General features: G+C 38.0%; 1 protein-coding gene across 8 annotated transcripts; it reads left to right on the forward strand.

The window, feature by feature from the left end:
• Window positions 1–315: 315 nt before the first annotated feature.
• Window positions 316–18484, forward strand: map6a (microtubule-associated protein 6a). 8 transcript variants are annotated; one of them, XM_039677444.2, is made up of 5 exons: window positions 316–1572; window positions 9038–9251; window positions 10230–10438; window positions 15988–16098; window positions 17965–18484. In XM_039677444.2, exons 1-5 carry the CDS (start codon window positions 866–868, stop codon window positions 18095–18097), a joined length of 1374 nt encoding a protein of 457 aa, XP_039533378.2. In that variant the 5' UTR covers window positions 316–865; the 3' UTR covers window positions 18098–18484. The 8 variants fall into 8 exon arrangements, 5 of the variants coding, with proteins under 5 accessions (XP_039533378.2, XP_039533379.2, XP_088982277.1 ...); XM_039677445.2 differs by lacking the exon at window positions 15988–16098 and having other exon boundaries at window positions 323–1572; XM_089126151.1 differs by lacking the exons at window positions 15988–16098; window positions 17965–18484 and adding an exon at window positions 13563–14401 and having other exon boundaries at window positions 323–1572.
• The last annotated feature ends 1816 nt before the right edge of the window (window positions 18485–20300 follow it).

Raw genomic sequence — 20300 nt, forward strand, 5'->3', positions numbered from 1 at the left:
AAACTATTTCCTGCTTTATATTTTGGTGTGAATGGGCTTTATGCCCAGCTGTACTTCCTGAACTTCAGCCAGCTCCTTGTTTCCTGTCTGCAGTTATTGGCCAAATTGATTAATCCAGGTGTGCCTGACCTCAGTTGTCATGGCAACAATAATCAGACACACCTGAATTAATCAATTTGGCCAATAATGGCAGACAGGAAACAAGAAGCTGGCTGAAGTTCAGGAAGTAGTGCAGCTGGGCATAAAGCCCAGTGTGACCAGGATCTGGTTTTGATGAGATTCACACACTGACTGCGGTGGAACGTGTTAACGCAAACGTGTAAGTTTCACGTTTGAGGGGGTTAAACCGTGACATCTGCACGTTTTCCAAAGTGGACCAACGTAATTATTTCACGTCTTGTCGTGATACCCATAGACATCATATCTATGGTGGTGATACCGGGTTGCTTCAGGGCTGTAGTTTAGTGGGTGGGGCTTTGAGCGCACTGCAGACGTCGCGTGATGATGAGAGTGGCAGGTGATTCAGCTCCTCTCGATGGATGCTGAGCGGAGCAGGGCGCGCGCGCGGGAGGGGCTGCTGTGTCTTCATAAATTCTCGTATTGTATGCATCAGGACGGAGCTAAACCACAATATTCCATAGATTAAACCCCTCAAGAACCCGTAATGCATCTTTTAAAGTGGATCTGTGTCCTGTCATCTCTGACAACATCGTTTTGAGGCGGGAAAAACATTGCGAATCGGACATTTTGAGTATTTCCTGAGAGGCTCGCGAGCGCGTTTAGTTCCACAACAAACTGAATACAAAACAGCTTCGGGGAAAGGAAGAGATTGGCATAACAGAAGGTAAGACGTTGGCAAACCATCATGGCATGGCCGTGTATCTCCAGAGCCTGCTGTATGGCTCGGTTCTGGAACCAACTTGACAAGGCCGACATTGCGGTGCCGTTGGTTTTCACCAAGTACTCGGACGTGTCCGAAATGCAGCATCTTCACCTGCAGCAGAAGGTCGCCATAGAAACGCAGCCGCTTCACAACGACCACGACGCGGTGACCAAAGGACCTCCAGCCCATGAAGAGATCATCAGCGGATCTGTGATGCGCCAGGACTTTAAACACTGGAAAGTTCGTCCGGAGCCCAGCTGCAAGCCCAAGAACGACTATCATTGCCCTGAGGTCCCTTTTAACAACGAGACCCAGTATCAGAAGGACTACAAACCCTGGCCTGTCCCAAAGAAGGGAGATCATCCTTGGATCCCCAAACCCTCTCCGACCATCTCAGTGGGCCATGACCGCATCCCTGACAGATCCAAACACACCAAGACAGATGTGATCGACAGTGGGGTGGAAAAGAGTCAGATTGCGGACAAGGTGCAAGAGAAGGAGATCCTGTCTAGTGGAAGGAAAAAGAACCAAGCCAGGAAAGTGACCGTGGTTTCTGAAATCAAAGCTGACTTAAAGTTGGAAGGGCAGGGCATGGGGGATGCCACCACTAAAGAGGGAAAGGGAAGGGCAGATGTGGATGCCCTCAACCGGAAGATCAAACAAGAAGTCACCTCTGGCAGCTCCTATAGGTATGGCTTATTATTATTGTATACAGCAGTGGTTTTCAACTGGGTCCCTCTGCAAACTTCCACAGAGGCCCCCTTAGAATGACTTAAAATTGTTTAAAAAAAGCCCAAACTAGTATTAAAAACAAAAACAACATATTCCCAACTCTTGGAAAACATGGATATGATGTAGCCTAATTTTTTTTAAAAAGTGATCCCTAAACCTGGAATGGTCATGTAAATTAATAAAATCTTAAAAAGGCATGTACCTTTATATAATGAATGTAATTTTCTAATAATGCCAAGCTCCAAAACATGTTATCTGGTAAAAAATGCTATTTGTCATTAAAAAAAAAAGTTTTCAATGCTTGCAACTTACAGCAGAAATAAATACCAGAAGTATCTTGTCTGTCACACTGATGTAAAATGTTGAGAAATTAAGGCTTTCAGAGGTAGATTTTGGGGAGAAACAGCAAAACACCACCAACAATGGCATATGTACTAGTGTTATACCTAGTATTGAATATATACATTCATATAAGTGTATACACTCTAAAAAATGCTGGGTTGTTTTAACCCAACTTTGGGTCAAATATGGACTAACCCAGCCGTTGGGTTAAATTTTTACATTACATTTTTAACCCAACATTTCGGGTTTGTCCATATTTGACCCAAAAGTGGGTTAAAACAACCCAGCATTTTTTAGAGTGTAGAAAGGACCAAATGCCCCTCACACTGATACTAAATATCATGACTAAATGATGTCTTATTGAAAAGTTATGGAACAATTAGCTTTAAGTTTAGGGGTTATAAAATTTCATTAGCTCAGAAGCAATAGAACAAAAAAGTGTGTTGTGGAGTAAAAAAGGTCATACAATGGAGGTCAGCTGTGGGTTGAATCTTGTATACTGCTAACAACACCTACAGATGGCGGGACATGCAGGAGAGCGCAGGAACAGATGCTGTTTTTGGAATGACTTTCATTTTCTTCAGGGTTAGCTTTAGGGCTAAGTGAGGGCAGGAAGTGAATTGTGGAATATCCAGTTGTTAATAATCCATTTGTTATGAAAGTGGTGTAAAATTGTCATGTATGTTTGTGGAATTCACTTTGCAGACCCCTTCATTACAGTAAGCTTTTGTTTTTCAGCTTGCTAGCTTATAAAACAGTGCTTTTTGTTTTGCTTTTATTTGCCAATCTTAGCCTAAAGTTTGTATAGTGCCGTTCCTGGTCCTGCGTGGTATTCTGTTTCCTTTCAATCACTTTTTTATTACAAACAGTGAACAATAAATGTGTAAAGTTCCAAAATTCGGGTTCTGGATCTGAATTCAAAAGTCTGTCCATTATTCTCCCACTCATTTATGTGCGCTTGCAAATCACTAATTTGTGCATCTAAACAAGATTGAGCTTTTTATACTGTACAATTATGGTAAATTGCTTGTGATGTTGCTTTGGATAATTTGTTTAATACTAAATGTAAATGGAAACAATGTTGATGGTATTGAATTTACTCTGCATTTAAATAGATTGCATTGGGATGTAGCCTTTAGACTTGCATATATTCGGCTGTTTTTTTGTTGGGAGAAGAACTGCATCAGGGCAGAAAATACACAAGAGGAAGAAAAACACTGAGTCATCAGTTCAGTTTGTGTGACAGTCTATGCATGAGTTGTTATAGATTCCTTAAAGCTCAGGATTAATTTTACTTAATCGTATTAGTCTTCAGTTTAGATTTTTTTTTTTTTTTTTTTTGCCTTGTCATGGTATAAAGCAGTGACATAGCTTAAAGGAACCTTTGGCGCAAAATGAACCATTGGTCTAATACAGTAACACATTGGTACCTAGTCGACCGTTCTCTGAGATTTATTTTATGAAAAATAAAAATCGCTAGTTAATACCACTAACAAGGCTCAAAATAGCCCCACACTAACACAGTAACATAATGAGGTTCCCTACATGCAAAACGAAGCATTGAGAACAGTGAAAGTGTACAGAAAGTTTAATAAGAAGATATTTTATAAAGACAGTCCACTTCACTTATACAGGCAGGAGCCATCTTTGGGAAACAGTCTCGACCAGTCAAACCACGAACCACTCTATGCCCTACATACTAGCGTTATAAGCTAAACAGTTTTTAGAGATAAAACATTTGATTATCAAGAAAACAAATCTCAGAGAACAGTCGACCAGGTACCAATGTATTATTAGACCAAAGGTTCATTTTGCGCCCGAGTTGTCCTTTAAGATTTATGACACATGCTGATGATCCTGAATATCAAAAAATGATCCTCTTACTGTAAGAAGTGTTTTATTTTGATCCAGAGAAAACACAGGTGTGCCTTATGACGGTGGAGAGAAATTTGCTTCCTTCATTTATCTTTTCATTTATCTCTCTAGTGTCCCTCTCTCTCCCCCCTGCAGATCAATATGCTGCAATTTATGTCTGTACAATGTATTATACGAGCACAAAAACTTGGAAATGCAGTGCAAGTGCTTAGCTTTGATTTTTAATTTGTTAATAATTTTAGGCTTGTTTATTTGTTCCTTATTGTTGACTTTAAAATAGCACACCATATCTCTCTGATTCAATGTATTATTGATAACTAAACATCGTTTTCAACTAAAAATGGAAAACTTTTTATTCTTTATGGTTGTTAATTTACACGACAACAGCATTTTGGGGTACTGCAAACTTTTGAAAACAGCTTTTCAAAGTGTTAAAGGGTTTTTTAAAGTTATCATCTCCATGTAAACTACAAAAATGTGAATTTGAAAAAAACAGTGACGTCATCATGCGCACGCATATTACGTGATATGCACAAGCATATTATATTATTGTTCAGTCTATTGGTGCTTAGTGTTTCTTTACAACTACTGGACTGGCATACATACAGCTACAGCATTTCAGTTGTTTTGGGATGGCGTGGGCAAAAATCACGATATGAGTAATTTTAGTTTACAATAATCATATATATCACAATATAGTTATTTTTTATAGTACATTTTAAAGCACTGCGAGGAATGTCATCCAATTTCGTTGTACCTTGCACAATGACAATAAAGAATTCAATTCAATTCAAAAACATTTCCGTTTTTAGTGCATCATTGTCATCGTTTTAGTGCATCATTGTAAACACACCCTGAAACTATTAAAAAATATTTGTATCAATTTAAATAAAACTGAAATAGAATCAAATATAAATATTAGATGAAAAAAAAATAACCTTGGCAACTAATTGAAATGAAATAAGTTGAAATTAAATCTAAAGCTAAATAGAAATAATAATAAAAAATGACAATAAAATAACACTCCTCTGGTCATATTTAGTAGCTGGGCAAATAATGATTAAAATATTTGTGCAATACATTGTACATAATAATGCAGTAAATGAACATACTTTGTATGCCTTCCCTCTCTTGTGCAGTAACTGAAGGCACTGTAACCATTCAAACACTGGAATCAATAACAGAAGAAGCAGCAGAGAGAGAGAGAGAGAGAGAGAGAGAGAGAGAGAGAGAAATAAGAGAGAGTTTTGCCTTACAAGGCAGTATTACACCATGGCTGATCTCATTGGGATTCACTTGGAGTCCAAAGTCAATGTCAGAAGGAATATGTTATACTGTAGGTACAGCAGAAACTGAAACACGAGGAAACCTATTGATCTGGACCCATTTGAGAGCAAGTCTGTTACTAGAATAAGAAGTGACTTTACTAATCAAATAATTGTTTTCAATCCTGGTGGATTAATAGAAGGATATACGCTGTAGCGTCAGGTGCTGTGTGTTGTCATCTGACGGGTCTAGACTACATAAAAATAATCAGGATGTTGTTTTTGGATCCAAGTAAAAAGCAAAACAGCTTTACGTGCTTCTGTTATACACCACGTTACTTCAGTGTGCCAAACCTTCCCATGAGGCACTGCTCTGGCACCCCACCACACAATTCTCTTGTGCCAGCATATCACCATAGTGACGGCTGTTCGCAAAAGCCCAAAGCCTGGGGAGAAGAAGAGGTATCAACCTCACTGTATGCTCAAATATACAGATGACTTTTGATGACAACAGTTAATTAAATGTGTGAGCTGATTTGAATAAATATTGTGATTTTCCATTACATCTGTTAGATTAGATTAGTAAGAAAATGAGTAGGACTAAAACAACATTGTTAAACAGTGTTGATGTCCTTTATCAAATGAATGATTTGACAGCTGGTACCAAGCACTGATTTACAATAAGCACACTACGCTCATTGTTAGCAGTCCAATTGTATGTGTGTAAATCCTTCTGTCTTTATGTCTTTCTCATTCACTCTATGTGTGTGTGTTGCTGTATAAACTCTGACTCCTCCCCCTTCTTCTTATATTTGTCCTGTGAGTGTTTGCTGCCTGTGGCCTTGACTTCTATAAGCCGCCTTTGTATGTCATTTCAAGCACTCTGACTGGACTTTATTTGTCTTATGTAACAACTTTCAGTTCTTTCTTTTTTTTGCTCCCCTGTGCTCTCAACAGGAGAGAAGGGAGGCCTCACATTAAATCAAAACACTATAGCCACAATACAATATTATAGTCAAACTCAAAATGCATGCATCTAATAGATGAAAACAACTATTTAATTTCCAACATAATCTCAAATTATGTATTTTTAATAATAGCAAGTGTTGATTTGTCAATTGAAAGTAGTACATTATAATAGTATATACATAAGACTAAAAATAACAGCATTGTGTGGTAGAAATTTCTAAACTGTTTGATTAAATAATACATTTTTTTTAATGATTTTTCATAGTTTAAAATTTGAAGTTTGGGTCTGGAACAACATATCTATACACATAAAGCATTTGAAAAGTAAATAGTTTCCATTTGACATTCATATATTTACACTCTAAACAGTGCTGTTTTAACCCAAATTTGGGTAAAATATGGACAAACCCAAATGTTGGGTTAAAAATGTCATTTCAAATTTTGACCCAACTTCAATTTTCACTTTCAATTGTCAATTTTTTAATTGCATTTTTAACCCAACATTTGGGTTTGTCCATATTTGACCCAAATTTGGGTTGAAACAACCCAGCATCCCCAAGCTCAAAATTGAAAAACACCCACACAAGTTTTTTTATCACGTTTCTAGAAACCGAGAGTCAGATTTTATTATTTTCTGCTATTTTTGCTGTTGATAAAGAGTCACTTGTTGTTTTTAACCTGTAATATTCCTCTATGATGCATGGGACGTGTGGTTTTCACATCCCCTATTTTCTCTGGGAGGGTTAATGTTCTCCCACATGCTGTCCCATGACTTTGTTCATCAGCTTGGTGATCACAACAGGCCTTTTCTGTTCAGAATCTCCTATTTCTAATTGTAAATGAGTTTCAGATCCAGTAATCTTATCTAATCTCATCTCCAGTAGAACAGTGTGTGATATCAAATGTTCTCAGTTTTAAACCTAATCTTAATATGTCAGAATGGTTGATTCTGTTTCATACAAAGAGGTATTGATTTGATTCTTATTCATGGAAGCTAAGCAACTAATTGATCTAATGGCATGATAATGGTTCACCCTGCTTGACATTGCTGTCGCTTTCCTGTTCTATCAGTCCTAATCAATATAGTCTGCCCAGTCTGAGGTTGCACTTGTAATGTTACAGAACCAAAAAGAAAGAGAGAGGGTTCCCATTATTAAAAATTGGGGAATTTTGATATTATGTTTTCCAGGCCTGGAAAAGTCATGAAAATATAATATAAATCTTTAAAAATCATGTGGATATCCAATGTTCCATCAGATTTGACAGTGGATTTTTTTACTGAATCATTAAAACCAGTTCACAAATCGTTTTGAACTGATTCGTTAGTCTTTTTTTAAATCTTCTTTAGGTCAGCCTTCACTTCTTAAGGTGAACAGAGTTTGTATATGACTTGTTTTGTGCTGTTCTCAGTGATTTCTGTCTGTATGTGTGCATGTGTGTTGGATGTACTGCGGATAAGTTGGATGTTGGGTAATCTGCAATGCACACAACCTTGAAGTATATACCATTTGTCTGTGTCAATTCAGTGAATAAAGACTCATTACTCATCCAAAAGAAGTGGCCACTGCCTCGGGAAAAGTCGAGATGGAGAGAAATCTCTGCATTATCTAGATCTGCACTGCACTGCACTGTCTATTTATAGTCATATTACTAGTATTTATATTAGATGTATTGCTAGTGTACTTCTAAACATGTAACTTTTAGCAGATATATATGAATTTAAAAATATGCATTTCTTTACAGGAAAAAATAGATCTAAAATATTAATGACTCATCTTGGGCTTGTTTATCCGATTAAAGGGATACTTCAGGATTTAGCATTAAGCTTTGTATTAGTAGAAAACCTGTAGTATTTTCAAATTACCGAGCTTTCCACCCTCATATCCCCCTGAGACGAGAGATTTATGTATTTTTGGTCTGGAAAAAATCCTCTGATGATGCAAAAATCGTCATTTTGTGTCATCGAAGGATTTTTTGTCCAGAGGCTAAAGACTACAGTCAGTAGTCGGGTCTGTCCCGCATGTCCTCAACCCGCCCATAGAGGGCGATCTCACTCACAGAATGAACACATAGTGTCGGCCATATTTTTTTGGAAGCTAAGCTAGCAGGCTCTTGTTCTGTGGAGAAAGCTGAGTAGTCGGGGTTACCGTCCTCTTTTTCACAGACATGTCCGTCCGGGATTCAGCTTTTGCTTTCTGCAGTCACCATTCATTGTATACGTGCACAGCTTTTTGTCTCAATCTAACTGAATTCATTCCGATTGGTGAATCTGAATGTCGTGTTTACATGAACGCTAAACAAGTGATCGGTTGATGTGCGTTTTAAGATTGCTAAGAAAATTCCCGCTCCTCCGTGAGAGATACGAGACCGGTGCGTCTCACAGGTGTCGCTCATCGGTAATCACGCCACCGGCCTCGCGCCGTTCTCCCGCGGCCCTCACTCGTCCCGCTCGCCACAGGAAACATGATGAACGGCGACTGTAGAACGCAAAAGCCCAATCCCGGACATTTTGGGCGATCTCGAAACACATTTTCGGGCAGACTCATCACGGAGACTCACTAGTAGCCTAGACTTGTTGTTTAACTACTGCGCTCTGTTACCGGTAGGCGTGGCCTCCTAGGGCAGCGAAGCAAGTGCATTCTGGGAGTTGTTGTCTTTCATCCACATAAGCCAAAAATACATTTTCTGGCTTTTCTCAGTCTAGAAAGCTCCAAATTCAAAAATAATTTCACATTTCTTCTACATAAATGACCCATTTTAAATACACATTCATCTTTCCAGAGGTGAGGTATCCCTTTAAATGCTCTCTACAGTATGAGAACGTCCCTCCCCCAACTGCTACATGAACTGCACTTTCAGTTTTATACCTTTTTGTATTCACAATGTTGTCTTAAAATTCAGTATGTATGATGAGATGAATTCCCCACTTGATTTTCCAATAATTGTGATGCTATCTGTTTCCTAATATCAGGAATGAGTTCAAAGCCTATGCAGATGTGAAATCTGTGAAGGTCTTCAGGCCCCAGTCTCAGTATAAGCCTCCCGATGAGAGGGCTAATCTGGAGACTAGCTACAGCGCCACCTACAGGGGCTGCCAGGGCAGTCAGCAGCCGGATGACAACAAGGGCCTGGATAGGAGGAGGATTCGCACACTGTACCATGAACCTTACAGAGAGAGCAGCAAGGTAAGAGCCTGTGTGTAGAAGTTAAGAAAAACTAACAGTACTCGGGTTAGAGGTTGAGCATTTACTTTTTTTACATAGCATTTACATAATTGATTACATTGGAAATCAATTATTGTGTTTAGCAACTTTATGATGTCAGCGATTTATGTACTCAGTGACTGGAAAAGAACTGAACAACTGTTTATTTTTTTTCTCAGCCATACTTTTTCTTGACGTAACTTTGGCTTCAGAGGTTGAGTGTCTTTTCTTAGCATCCAATCAACATCCGCTCTTTGTTTCATTATGTTGAACTGTTCTGACTTGCTTTACATTAGCATCAGTGTCAGCTCTGGACTTCTGGGTAATTAATATATTTGTTAACAGTGTGTGTTTTGAGGTCCGTATACTTTTGTGTGACCAAAACTTTATGATTAAAAGTGACTATTTTTGAATAACAAAAATCTGTGTGCGGTATTAACAATGTGAAATCAAAATGATAAGATTTACTTTTAAAGTCTGCATGAAAAATGTCTATTTTTCTTTTTTTGAAGAATTCATCCATGCATGTTTCATTTAAAAACAATTGTGTCCTCATAATTCCTAAAACGTCTTAACTCGATCTTGAAAATGAAGACTTCTCTCTGCTAACATATGACGAACTTCTTCAATCAATTAATCTACTTAAACCCACAAATTTCTTTTTATTGACCTCAAGCTTGCAGGTCGCATTCAGATCTGCCTCCATCCAATCAAAAACCAATGGATAAAACCAAGTGCCTGCCCTACAATTTTCTTTTTCACTCAGATGTGCGTTACAATACAGAAGAAAAAAAATAGACGTAAATTCAAAGTTCAAAGTATTTTTTTTAAAGAAACATACAAAATACCAACAAACTTCAAGATACATATCTTATATGATTACAAATAGGTCAAAATAGCAGCACAAAAAATAAATCGGTAGTAAAATACCATTTGTGTGCTATTTCATGTCTTGAACAGGTAGAGAAAACCACTCGCTCCAAACCGAAAAAGAGCACCTCCACATCTGCCACACCTGGCAAACCACTGAAGAAGACCAAGGAGAAGCAGGCGACATCGGTGCGCGGCTCGAAGAAGAAGAGCTCCGAGAACCAGCCGGGGAGCAGAGCGGCGCAGGGCGACAAGGAGAAAAGTAAAGAGATCAACAACAAACTGGCTGAGGCGAAAGAGTAAAAACCATTGCACTTCTTCTCTCATTTAATCTCTTCCTGAAAGGGTGAAAGCAGAACGAAGGCTGCAAAATTATTTAACAAGAGGTTCTCATTCCTTTACTATTCTGTCCATTGCTTCCTCTCTCTCTCTCTCTTTCTTTTTATCTATCTCTTTATGTACCTTTTGTTTTATTCCTCACTGAATATTTCCAATACACCCCCCCCCCCCCCCCTCTCTCTCTCTCTCTCTCTCTCTTTGTGAGGTCAGTGGGCTGTTTTTAGAACATTTTCAGGGTTGGATTTTGATGTTTTGCCTCACAATCTCGCCAGTAATATCAAAGCGTTTGCATTTACTATAGCTCCACCCACTCTCCTCATCTTCACAACATGGTTTCCATGGCAACCACTCTACTGGTTGGCTAGTGGATGCTCTTATCTTGCATGGAGCCATTGGCTAGAAGCTCTGTATGTTTGACTTCCCATCAGATGCTCCGACTGGTGGGTTTCATTTATCAAGGGTTTTACAATCAAGCTGATTTGTGTATGATAAGCCATTTTTAAATCGGGCAACATGTAAAAGCCACAAAGGCCAATTTCTTTGTCCAAAATCTTTGATAAATGTGCATCTTTTACAGTTATATTGATCTATTACCTGCTTGCTTTGCCTGTTTTATGTAATCATTTTATTGATTGAACACCCCAGGCTCCCAAGTGATATGTTATGATCTCAGATCACTTTGGTGCTGTGATTTTATTTGTTTTCTTGTTAATTTTTTCCATCATGAAAATGTTGTTGAATCATTACAGGATTAGAATATCTCCAAATAGCTTTACGGGAACATCGGTATCTCCAAAAAGCCATCATATAAAAATTAGGCCCACTTGGTTTCCTGGACAGCCAACTGGATTACTGTAACATGATATTGCATTATGGGATGTCAATTTTGGATAGAATAGGATGCTCACTGTGATTTTTATGTGCAAAACAAACCTGTAGAAAATCTAAGATAAACTAAAACATGTTTTTGTATTGTTTGGTTTTGAGGTGTTAGTGGGCTTTTATTCCATGAAATATGTACAGTAAGGACCACAACACAACCCTTAACACTATCCTCCACTCTGCTCAGCTGTTTCACATGCACAAACACTTCCCATCCTCCCTAAGGGAGTCCCTGAGGTAGACAGATGGGGGATCCCAAAAGTAGAGGGAACTCAAAAGGTCAATAGATCAGCCAGCTTTAAAATCAAAGTCCCTTTTTATGTGAATGCAGATTTAGTGTATTAATTATTAATGGCTTTCCCCAGAGTGTTTCCTGCTTTGTTTGCTCCTGCATCCCCCCTGTTGTTCAATGACTGACATGACTTGTATTCTCGACTAATTGTTCTGTTTATTATCACGTGTCCCCTGATGTATTGGTAAGTCGAATGCAGTCTGTTTGGAATGTTGTTTGTTTACTATCAACTGCATGATCATTGTCATATTTCTTTGTTTGTTTGTTTATTTGCAAACGTAAGGCCTTTCCCATGATGCACACGTACAAAAGGACATTTTATGCAGAATTCTGTCATCATTTACTCACCTGAACAAAAACATTTACATCACAGAAGAAAGAACGGTATATGAGATTGAAACATGGAGTAAAGGATGACAGAATTTTCATTTTTGAGCGAACTATCCCTTTAAATTTCAATGCTGATCCATTCACAGAGATGATTTTGTGTTGCCAGTGAAACCTTTTGATATATAATCTGATCAGGCCTGATGTAACAGCACATAATCATGGCTTTCATTTTCCTTGCATGTGACATGACTGACGCAGATCCATGTCTGTTTGTGATGGAAGAACTAAGGATGTTGGTAGATCACGGGACTGAATGACATTCATTTAGGTAACCTAATGTCTTCATTTCCTGGCATTATGGAAGTGTGAGATCACGCTTTGTGTTTTTTTGTTTTTTTTTACCATGGACCTCCCCTCTGCAAATCCTCTCTCTGTCTCTGGTTTCATCCTTTGAGGTCTTCTCCATTGTCAGTATGTCAAATATGTGATCTCATTGTCCTGTTTGCCCTACCAGTGCACAGTAAGTCTGTGATCTATTGCCAGATTGAAGAATTGTACTTGAAGCCTGTATAAATAAAGCGTTTAGAAGAAGGTATAAATAAATACATTTATGAAATACATTGACATGCATTTATTAAAGGGTTAGTTCACCCAAAAATTAAAATTACGCTATTAATGACTCTCAAGCCCGTAAGACCTCCGTTCATCTTCGGAACACAGATTAAGATATTTTAGATTTAATTCGAGAGCTTTCTGTCCCTCCATTGAAAATGTGTGTACGATAAACTGTCCTTGTCCAGAAAGGAAATAAAGACATCATCAGAGTAGTCCATGTGACATCAGTGGGTTAGTTACAATGTTTTGAAGCATCGAAAATACATTTTGGTCCAAAAATAACAAAAACTACAACTTTATTTAGCATTGTATTGTCTTCCAGTTCTGTTGTCAATCCGCGTTCAGTGACGAAATGTATTTTCGATGCTTCAAAACATTGTAGCTAACCCACTGATGTCACATGGACTACTTTGATTATGTCTTTATTTCCTTTCTGGACAAGGACAGTATACCGTACATACATTTTCAATGGAGGGACAGAAAACTCTCGGACTAAATCTACTTTGTTCCGAAGGTGAACGGAGGTCTTACGGGCTTGGAAAAACATGATGGTGAGTCATTAATGACATAATTTTCATTTTCAGGTGATCTAACACTTTACGTTTAGGGGTAATTGTATTTATTCCACCATAAATTGTACGTGTTTCCATTTGTGGAATGTGAATAATGCAAAACGCCTTTTAAAAACGCCGTTAGACTTGCAAATACAGTCATCTTAGATTGGTCAATGACCACAAAAGATGAGGCTGAACTCAGAATAGTATGCTAATACTATTTTTCTAAGAGTAATTATCTTGACAGGAATAATAAGAGTAGTGTGCCATTCTAAAGTGGTTGGTTTCTTCTTAAAGTCACCATGAAACCAAAATGGACAAATCAAAAAAAGAATTATGGAATATTGCAATATTTTTTATGGAATATGTGATCTTATAATCTTTAATCAAAACTTCCCCTCCCTTCTGCAGCGTCATCTCTTCTCTTCTCTTCTCTGATGACGTGTTTACTGGCACGAAGGCAGGACAACCTGTCACTCGCATGTGATCACGGCAATAGCAAACAACTATCCAATCAATTCCTGATGGACAAAATCAAGTCCCGCCCTACATTTGTTCTTGTTCGAGATGCCGTTTTACTTGGATTTATACATCACAATAGGGAAGAAAAGACTATAGAAAATTTTGTTTCATGCGTGAGTTTGACAAGTGACGCAGTGCTTCTGTAACGTTTATCCCGTAGATAATGATCTGTGTCTAACAGTTGCCACATGCCATGTAAAATGCCATTTAAAAGCAGTTGAAATTTTGAAACATTACATATTGTAAGGCATTATCATATATATATTATATACAGGCTTCAAATCTACAGTCCCTTGTGGAAATTAATACAAAGTTTGAGAATTTGTAACGAATGTAAGTATTAATTTCTTCAGTCTGGCTCTAGAACAACATGGAGGCCATTCTCTGCTCTGAATGATACGCCACAGGGTGAGGGCCTTTTCTTGTATTTTGCAGCCTTTGGTGACTCAATTACTGCGCTAATATAATTTGGGAATTAAGGGAAGGTGTCCTGGGGAGACAGAGGAGGACAGGCTAGCGGGAATGTACATGTCCAGTGTGCTTGCGTGCCTGTGTGTGTGTGTGCTTAGCACAGGTGCTATATATAGTCCATGCATACTGAAAAAGGAGAGAGAAAAAAAAAATGTTATATGAAAGGGCCTCAGATTTAACTTTGATGATGTGCATTGTGATTTCTCTCTTGCTTGCTCATATTTATTGAAATTAATAAATGCAAACGCAGAAACCGAGAGGTGTCGTGGTTGATTTTGTGGTGGGAGGGTTTGGGGATCTGTGTCCTCTGTCTGTCTCTCTGTCGCTGTCATAGATGTCGAATCCACATGGAAGAGAACTATTCCGATGTTTATGGTTTACGTTTGGTTTTGCGACTCTCATATTTTGTGTGTGACAAGCTCTGGAATAGGTTCTGGCATCTTTATGGTTGTGCATATTGCTGCCAGCTGAGAGTTGAGAAATATATATGTTTGCATCTTGAGTGAATCTGATATATTGCAGCTTTCAGGGTCTCATATGTGCAAAGTAATAAAAGATGCAGTCTCCTATTCCAAGTATCATAGACGTACAAATGAGAAACTATTGATATCCCATCCTGAATAGAAAGAGCAATGTGTCATTCTATAATGATTGGCTTTAATGATGTGAATTATTGATTGATTGAAATTTGGTTGATTCTATATAATGATTTTGTGCTTTGGGAGTTAAAGGAATAGATCACCCTAAAACAAAAATTATGTTATCATTTACTCATCCTTGTCGTTCCAAGCCTGTATGACTTTCTTTCTTTCCAGTTGGTAGCACTTTACTTGAAGGGCATAAGACTAACACGATGCCTTCATAATCATGACATAACATATGTTATGAATAGGAAGTTTTATGCATGTTTGGGACAACTGTCATTATGTGTCATTCGCTCAGTTATGACATTAATGCAAATATGACATTGTTTGAGATGTCTTTGTTATGACACCTTAATATAATCCAATACATCATAACCTGTCAGTGTCTTTGTCATGACAACTTGACATTAATAAGACAACACAACCTGTCATAAACACGATATTGCAGATTAATTATCAAACTTAAGAAACCACCTAGCTTTATTGGTTAACATTAAACTGTCTGCTGGTTGGTTTTGACATTGGCTGTCATGAAGCCACTTTTAATGACAAATTCAATGTGTACCGCTGTAGTCGAGGTCACGAAAAATATTCATGACAGTTATAATGGCCTCATGCCAGCCAATGTCAAAACCAACCACATGACAGTTTAACTTAATTTAATGTCAAGGTGTCATGACAAATACACTGACAGGTTATGATGTATTGGTTTATGTCAAAATGTCAAAACAAAGACATACTTGCATTCAAAATGTCATTATTGAGCGAATAATGACAGTTAATGACAGTATTTCCTTTTGTGTTGCATGGTAAAAAGAAAGTTATACAGGTTTGGAACGACATGAGGGGTGAGTAAGGCCCGTTCACACAAAGACCGGTAAAGATAACTATAACAATAACTATTATTGACAATATATATCGCTCTGTTCATTCTAAGCGCGCACTTTGACGAATTTTGCTTTAAATGCTCGAGCGCGAAACCAGGATGCATTCTGATTGGCTGTCTGTCAACCTTCCCAAAGTGACTTCGACGAGATTGTTTCTCTGTGCCGTTATTGTTATAGTTATTCTTTCATATTTAGAAAGATTTTTAGAACTTTATCGCAGAATTATAATGACAGAATTTTCATTTTGGGGTGAACCATCCCTTGAATTACTTTAATGTTCAGCTAACGAGTGATCTTGTCGTTCGTTTGAAGGGTTATGCTAAAACAGTACCACTACATTCAGCTCTTTCAGCCCATCCGAGATATTGGTTGGGTGCAGACACTAAAGCAACACCTGTGGCGCTGTGCACTGCCCGACCCAAGGTAATACTCGCCTGAGAATAAAAGCTTCTTCCGTCTCCTGTACTTCAGCAGCACTATTATTACTCACTGTGGGAAACTGTTGTTGCGCTCGTGTTTCCATTGAGAATCGAGTACACCATAACTGCTCAATGTTCTTCATCTTTTGATTTGCTCCCATCAGTATTCTCTTCCATATGGAAAGTGTTGTTGGGCCAAAGGTTGACAGCTTGACTGCTCACTGTATGCTGTTTTCCTGTTGTTTGTTGTTATTGGAGGATGTTGAAAACTTTTTTATACATCTGTGTTTCGTTTCACTGTGGACTAACATCACATTCAAGCTTGTTATTGTAGAAAAAAAGGCCTATGAAAAGGCATTTTCTTAATGTATTCATCTAATTCATTGCTACCTATAGAAGAGTTTTGAGTCAAACTTCTGTTTGTGGTACTTGTAAGTTGATGTACCATCTCTTCTCCTTAAAGGGCTAGTTCACACACAAATGAAAATTCTGTCAGTATTTACTCTCCCTCATGTTTTTGCAAAACTGTAAGACCTTCATTCATCTTCGAACACAAATTATGTCATTTTGGATTAAATCTGAGAGCTGTCTCACTCCTCCATAAGCTTCTATTGTAATGGAAACTTGCCGGCCCAGAAAGTTATTAAAGACATCATTAAAATAGTCCGAGTGAATAGTGGCTCAATCTTAACTTTATCAAGCGATGAGAATACTTTTTGTGAGCAAGTTGCTTAGTTGAATAAAGTTGTTATATATATATATATATATATATATATATATATATATATATAGATCCAACTCTCAGATTTCATCAAAAATATCTTAATTTGTGTTCTGAAGATGAACGAATGTCTTATGGGGTTGAAACAACATAAGGGTGAGTAATTACTGACAGAATTTTAATTTTTGGGTGAACCAACCCTTGAACGCAGGAACAATCCATTTACAGTGAACTTTAAATGTCACTCATAGATTAATTTCTTTTCTCTTTTTTTATTCAAATGACTAATGAAATTGAACTTGATATTTAAACTGCTTTAGTTTTAGAAACAGCACATTGTATTCTTGTTTAGTGGTGTCTGTCTTGTTGTTTTTATGCTGGTTTTTATTTCTGCACTTTTTCCTTTGAACAACCTGAGATTACAGTCATAATTCATATATTTAATTATGTATATATAGTGGGGTCCAAACATCTGAGACCACTAGCGAAAATGGTTTTGTTTAAAAGAAAAAAAAGTGGGACAAATTTGCTTTTAATTAGTGACCTAGAAATACAGTACAATATTTAACTAAAAAAATATTATAAAAACATTTGTTTACTATTTAATAATAGCATGATTTTCAAAGTCTTGGACTGCTGTTCTTTACACTATTTTATAATGCCCATTAACCTACTGTCTGTAACTGAATTTCAGCGCCATCCGAAACTTCCTAAAGCTCAGCGATTTTACACACAGTATTTTAAATGTTAAAGTTCTGCCATACTTTGAATCTAGTCCCAGCTATGAGTTAAAGTCTGTTGCGTGTTATGCCAAACAAGATCATTTAGCCGTGACTATACAGAACGGAAGGCACTCAAGGCTGTAAATATTTTCTTTAGCATTTGTTATTGGATATTAGATTTCATTTGAACATATCTATGATCTATTCTAACTATTTTCACTTATATTGGTCTCGCTACAAACAGAATCTCTATGAATAGAAATGAGTAAAAAGTGGTCTCAGGATGCTCAAAGACTTGTTTCTTCAAGTGCACAATGCTATCTACCAGATAAAACACCTCATGTTGTGTCTCTGTGTCTCTCTTTCTTTCTCTCCCTCTGTCGCCCTTCCGCTCCTCCTTTGGCAATAACACTGTGCTGCTTCCTAGAGAATCTGAGTCTGGCCTCGGACGAGTCAGCGATTATTATTCCGAGGGTACCTCTGGAGGAGAACCACTGGTGGAACGATCAGAACCACGGAGTCGGGGAGTAGTCCGGTTCGCTCCGGATGTCAAGTACTGATACAAAGCACACGAGTGAGAGGAAGGCAGGCAGCTATATAGACAGAACAATAAAGTAATAAGAAATATTTTAGGAAGTATTTTTGCAGGTAGACAGACATGTGGAATTAAAGTACTGTATGTATATATTGTATGTTAATAGATTAAGACTAAATTATGAGCTTCCCAATGAGAAACACATGAACATGTAGTACCTGAGCTCCCAGACTGTTTGCAACAACTGAAATGGTGCTATAAATGCATTTTTGTTTCATGCTCTTTCTCAAAACATATACAGTGTTGCCATTATGATCATTTAGAGTAGCAAATATCATCTGTCATTAAGTGCTTCCTTATAGTATAATAACACACTGTTTGAGAGTCTAATAAATGTGATGAGTTTATCTGATCTATTTCTTGCCTTCTTCTACTTTATATTCATTGCAATGGGCTCTATGCACGGTGGTATTTCCGGTGAAGGTTTAAGGATGCTCGATAACTTCCAGTCCAATGCAATAGCAAGAATTTATATTGAATTTTATACTCCATGGTTATACTAAAGAAACGTTAGTCACAAAAACAGACAAAACAAACACCCCTCGTTGTGTTTATGCTTCTTTTTAAAATTATATTAAATAAACATAACTATATATAAAATTACATCTAAACGTATGAAAGTTTCGTTTCAAAGACAGGAGGACATTACATTTTGAAGACTCTGCCATAATCCCGTTTTCCTCCGCTTTAATCTCCCCAACCGGAAACAGGCGAGCATCCTTAGGTCAAATGCGGAACTTATGCGTGCATATAGCCCATATCCATGAAAAAATCTGTACCCAACCCTTTTCTTCAGAAGGGTATAATATCAAGCATCATATTAAAATAAAAGTGTTAAATTATTACGGCCAAGGAATATTTTTGGAAAATGATTTAAACATTTAAAATACTTGTGCCCCAGTCTGACCTAAAATCTTATAGGTAATGACTAGCAGTTCTCCCCTACATGGTAACTTTATTTAAATTTTATAGATTTGATTTAAATATGAGGGGGGAGAGACGCCCAACATTCAACCCGAAAATAGTCATATAACTATTGCAATAACGCCGAATCTATTCAGTTAAGGTAAAGTGCTGCTTTAACTGGAAGCCACCATCAGCTAACCAGAACCAAACCAACTAATCTAAGGCCCTGTTTACATGAGAACGCTCGCGGGTGAAAACGTAAAAATATTTGATTGGATGTGCCTTTCGTAACGGTGTTTTTGAGGCTTAAAAACGCAAAAAAGTGAAACCACCCTCTAGTGTGGAAATCTTAGGCCACGTTTACACAAAGCCGGGCATTTACCGAAACGAATATTTTTCCCCTCTCCATTTTCAAAAATAACATCGTTCACACACCCGCATAAATACGCCGTCGAGTGCCATCATAATTATGCCAAACCTATTGGTGGCAGTGTCGGGAGAAGGATAAAGCCATGCAAGCCAATCAGAATCCTCAGAATCGACAAGAGAGAACCTAAAACGCTGTTTCTCCCAGTTCACACCGGTTCACACGACAACACATAACCGGCGTTTTCAGAAATCTCCTCTTTGGCCGGAGTTTTTAGAAATAATTGTTTTTTGTGATAAAACGTGTAAACAGGGCCTTAAAAACGCTCCACCACCGCGTTTCCATGTAACTGGTAAAAACGCAAAATTCTGCTTGACAGTGAAGGTTGTACGCAGGCGCGTGGACTTGGTGTTGTTGTAGTATGCACTCCTAGCCACCAGGAGTGCATACTACATTGAATTTCACACACTTTTGCGTCAACATTTGCACGCGGATTTCCCACCCAAAACGCTCGTCAAAACGCAGAATAAAAAGTGATAACGCAACGTCACTTTTGCGTTTCATCTTCAGAATCGTTTCTGTGTAAACATAGCCTAAGGCCCCGTCCACACAACTGCGTTTTCGTTTAAAAACGGAGACCTTTTGCTACGTTTGCACCTCCCGTCCAGACTAAAACGGGAAAAAGGAAGACCTAAAACGGCGTTTTGAATATCCGGAAGGCTTTTTTGTGTAGACGGGACAAAATGGAGGAGACGCTGACCATGACGCTGACGCTCGGCTCTATGATTCGGTGTCATCAGTCATGACGTGTCCTTCCCTGATTCGTCAACCACTGTTTAAACGCGCATGCCCAGTGTTGGTGAATGGTCACGTGATCCGCGTTTTCAGTCGTTTT

This window comes from Pimephales promelas, chromosome 23 (assembly GCF_988280905.1).
Source record: "Pimephales promelas chromosome 23, fPimPro1.hap1.1, whole genome shotgun sequence".
NCBI lineage: Eukaryota > Metazoa > Chordata > Actinopteri > Cypriniformes > Leuciscidae > Pimephales > Pimephales promelas.

Coding starts and splice junctions, on each gene's coding strand:
- map6a (XM_039677444.2), top strand. CDS start 866: ATGGCATGGCCGTGTATCTCCAGAGCCTGCTGTATGGCTCGGTTCTGG. Junction 1,573..9,037: donor ACCTCTGGCAGCTCCTATAG/GTATGGCTTATT, acceptor TCCTAATATCAG/GAATGAGTTCAAAGCCTATG. Junction 16,099..17,964: donor TGTGCACTGCCCGACCCAAG/GTAATACTCGCC, acceptor GCTGCTTCCTAG/AGAATCTGAGTCTGGCCTCG.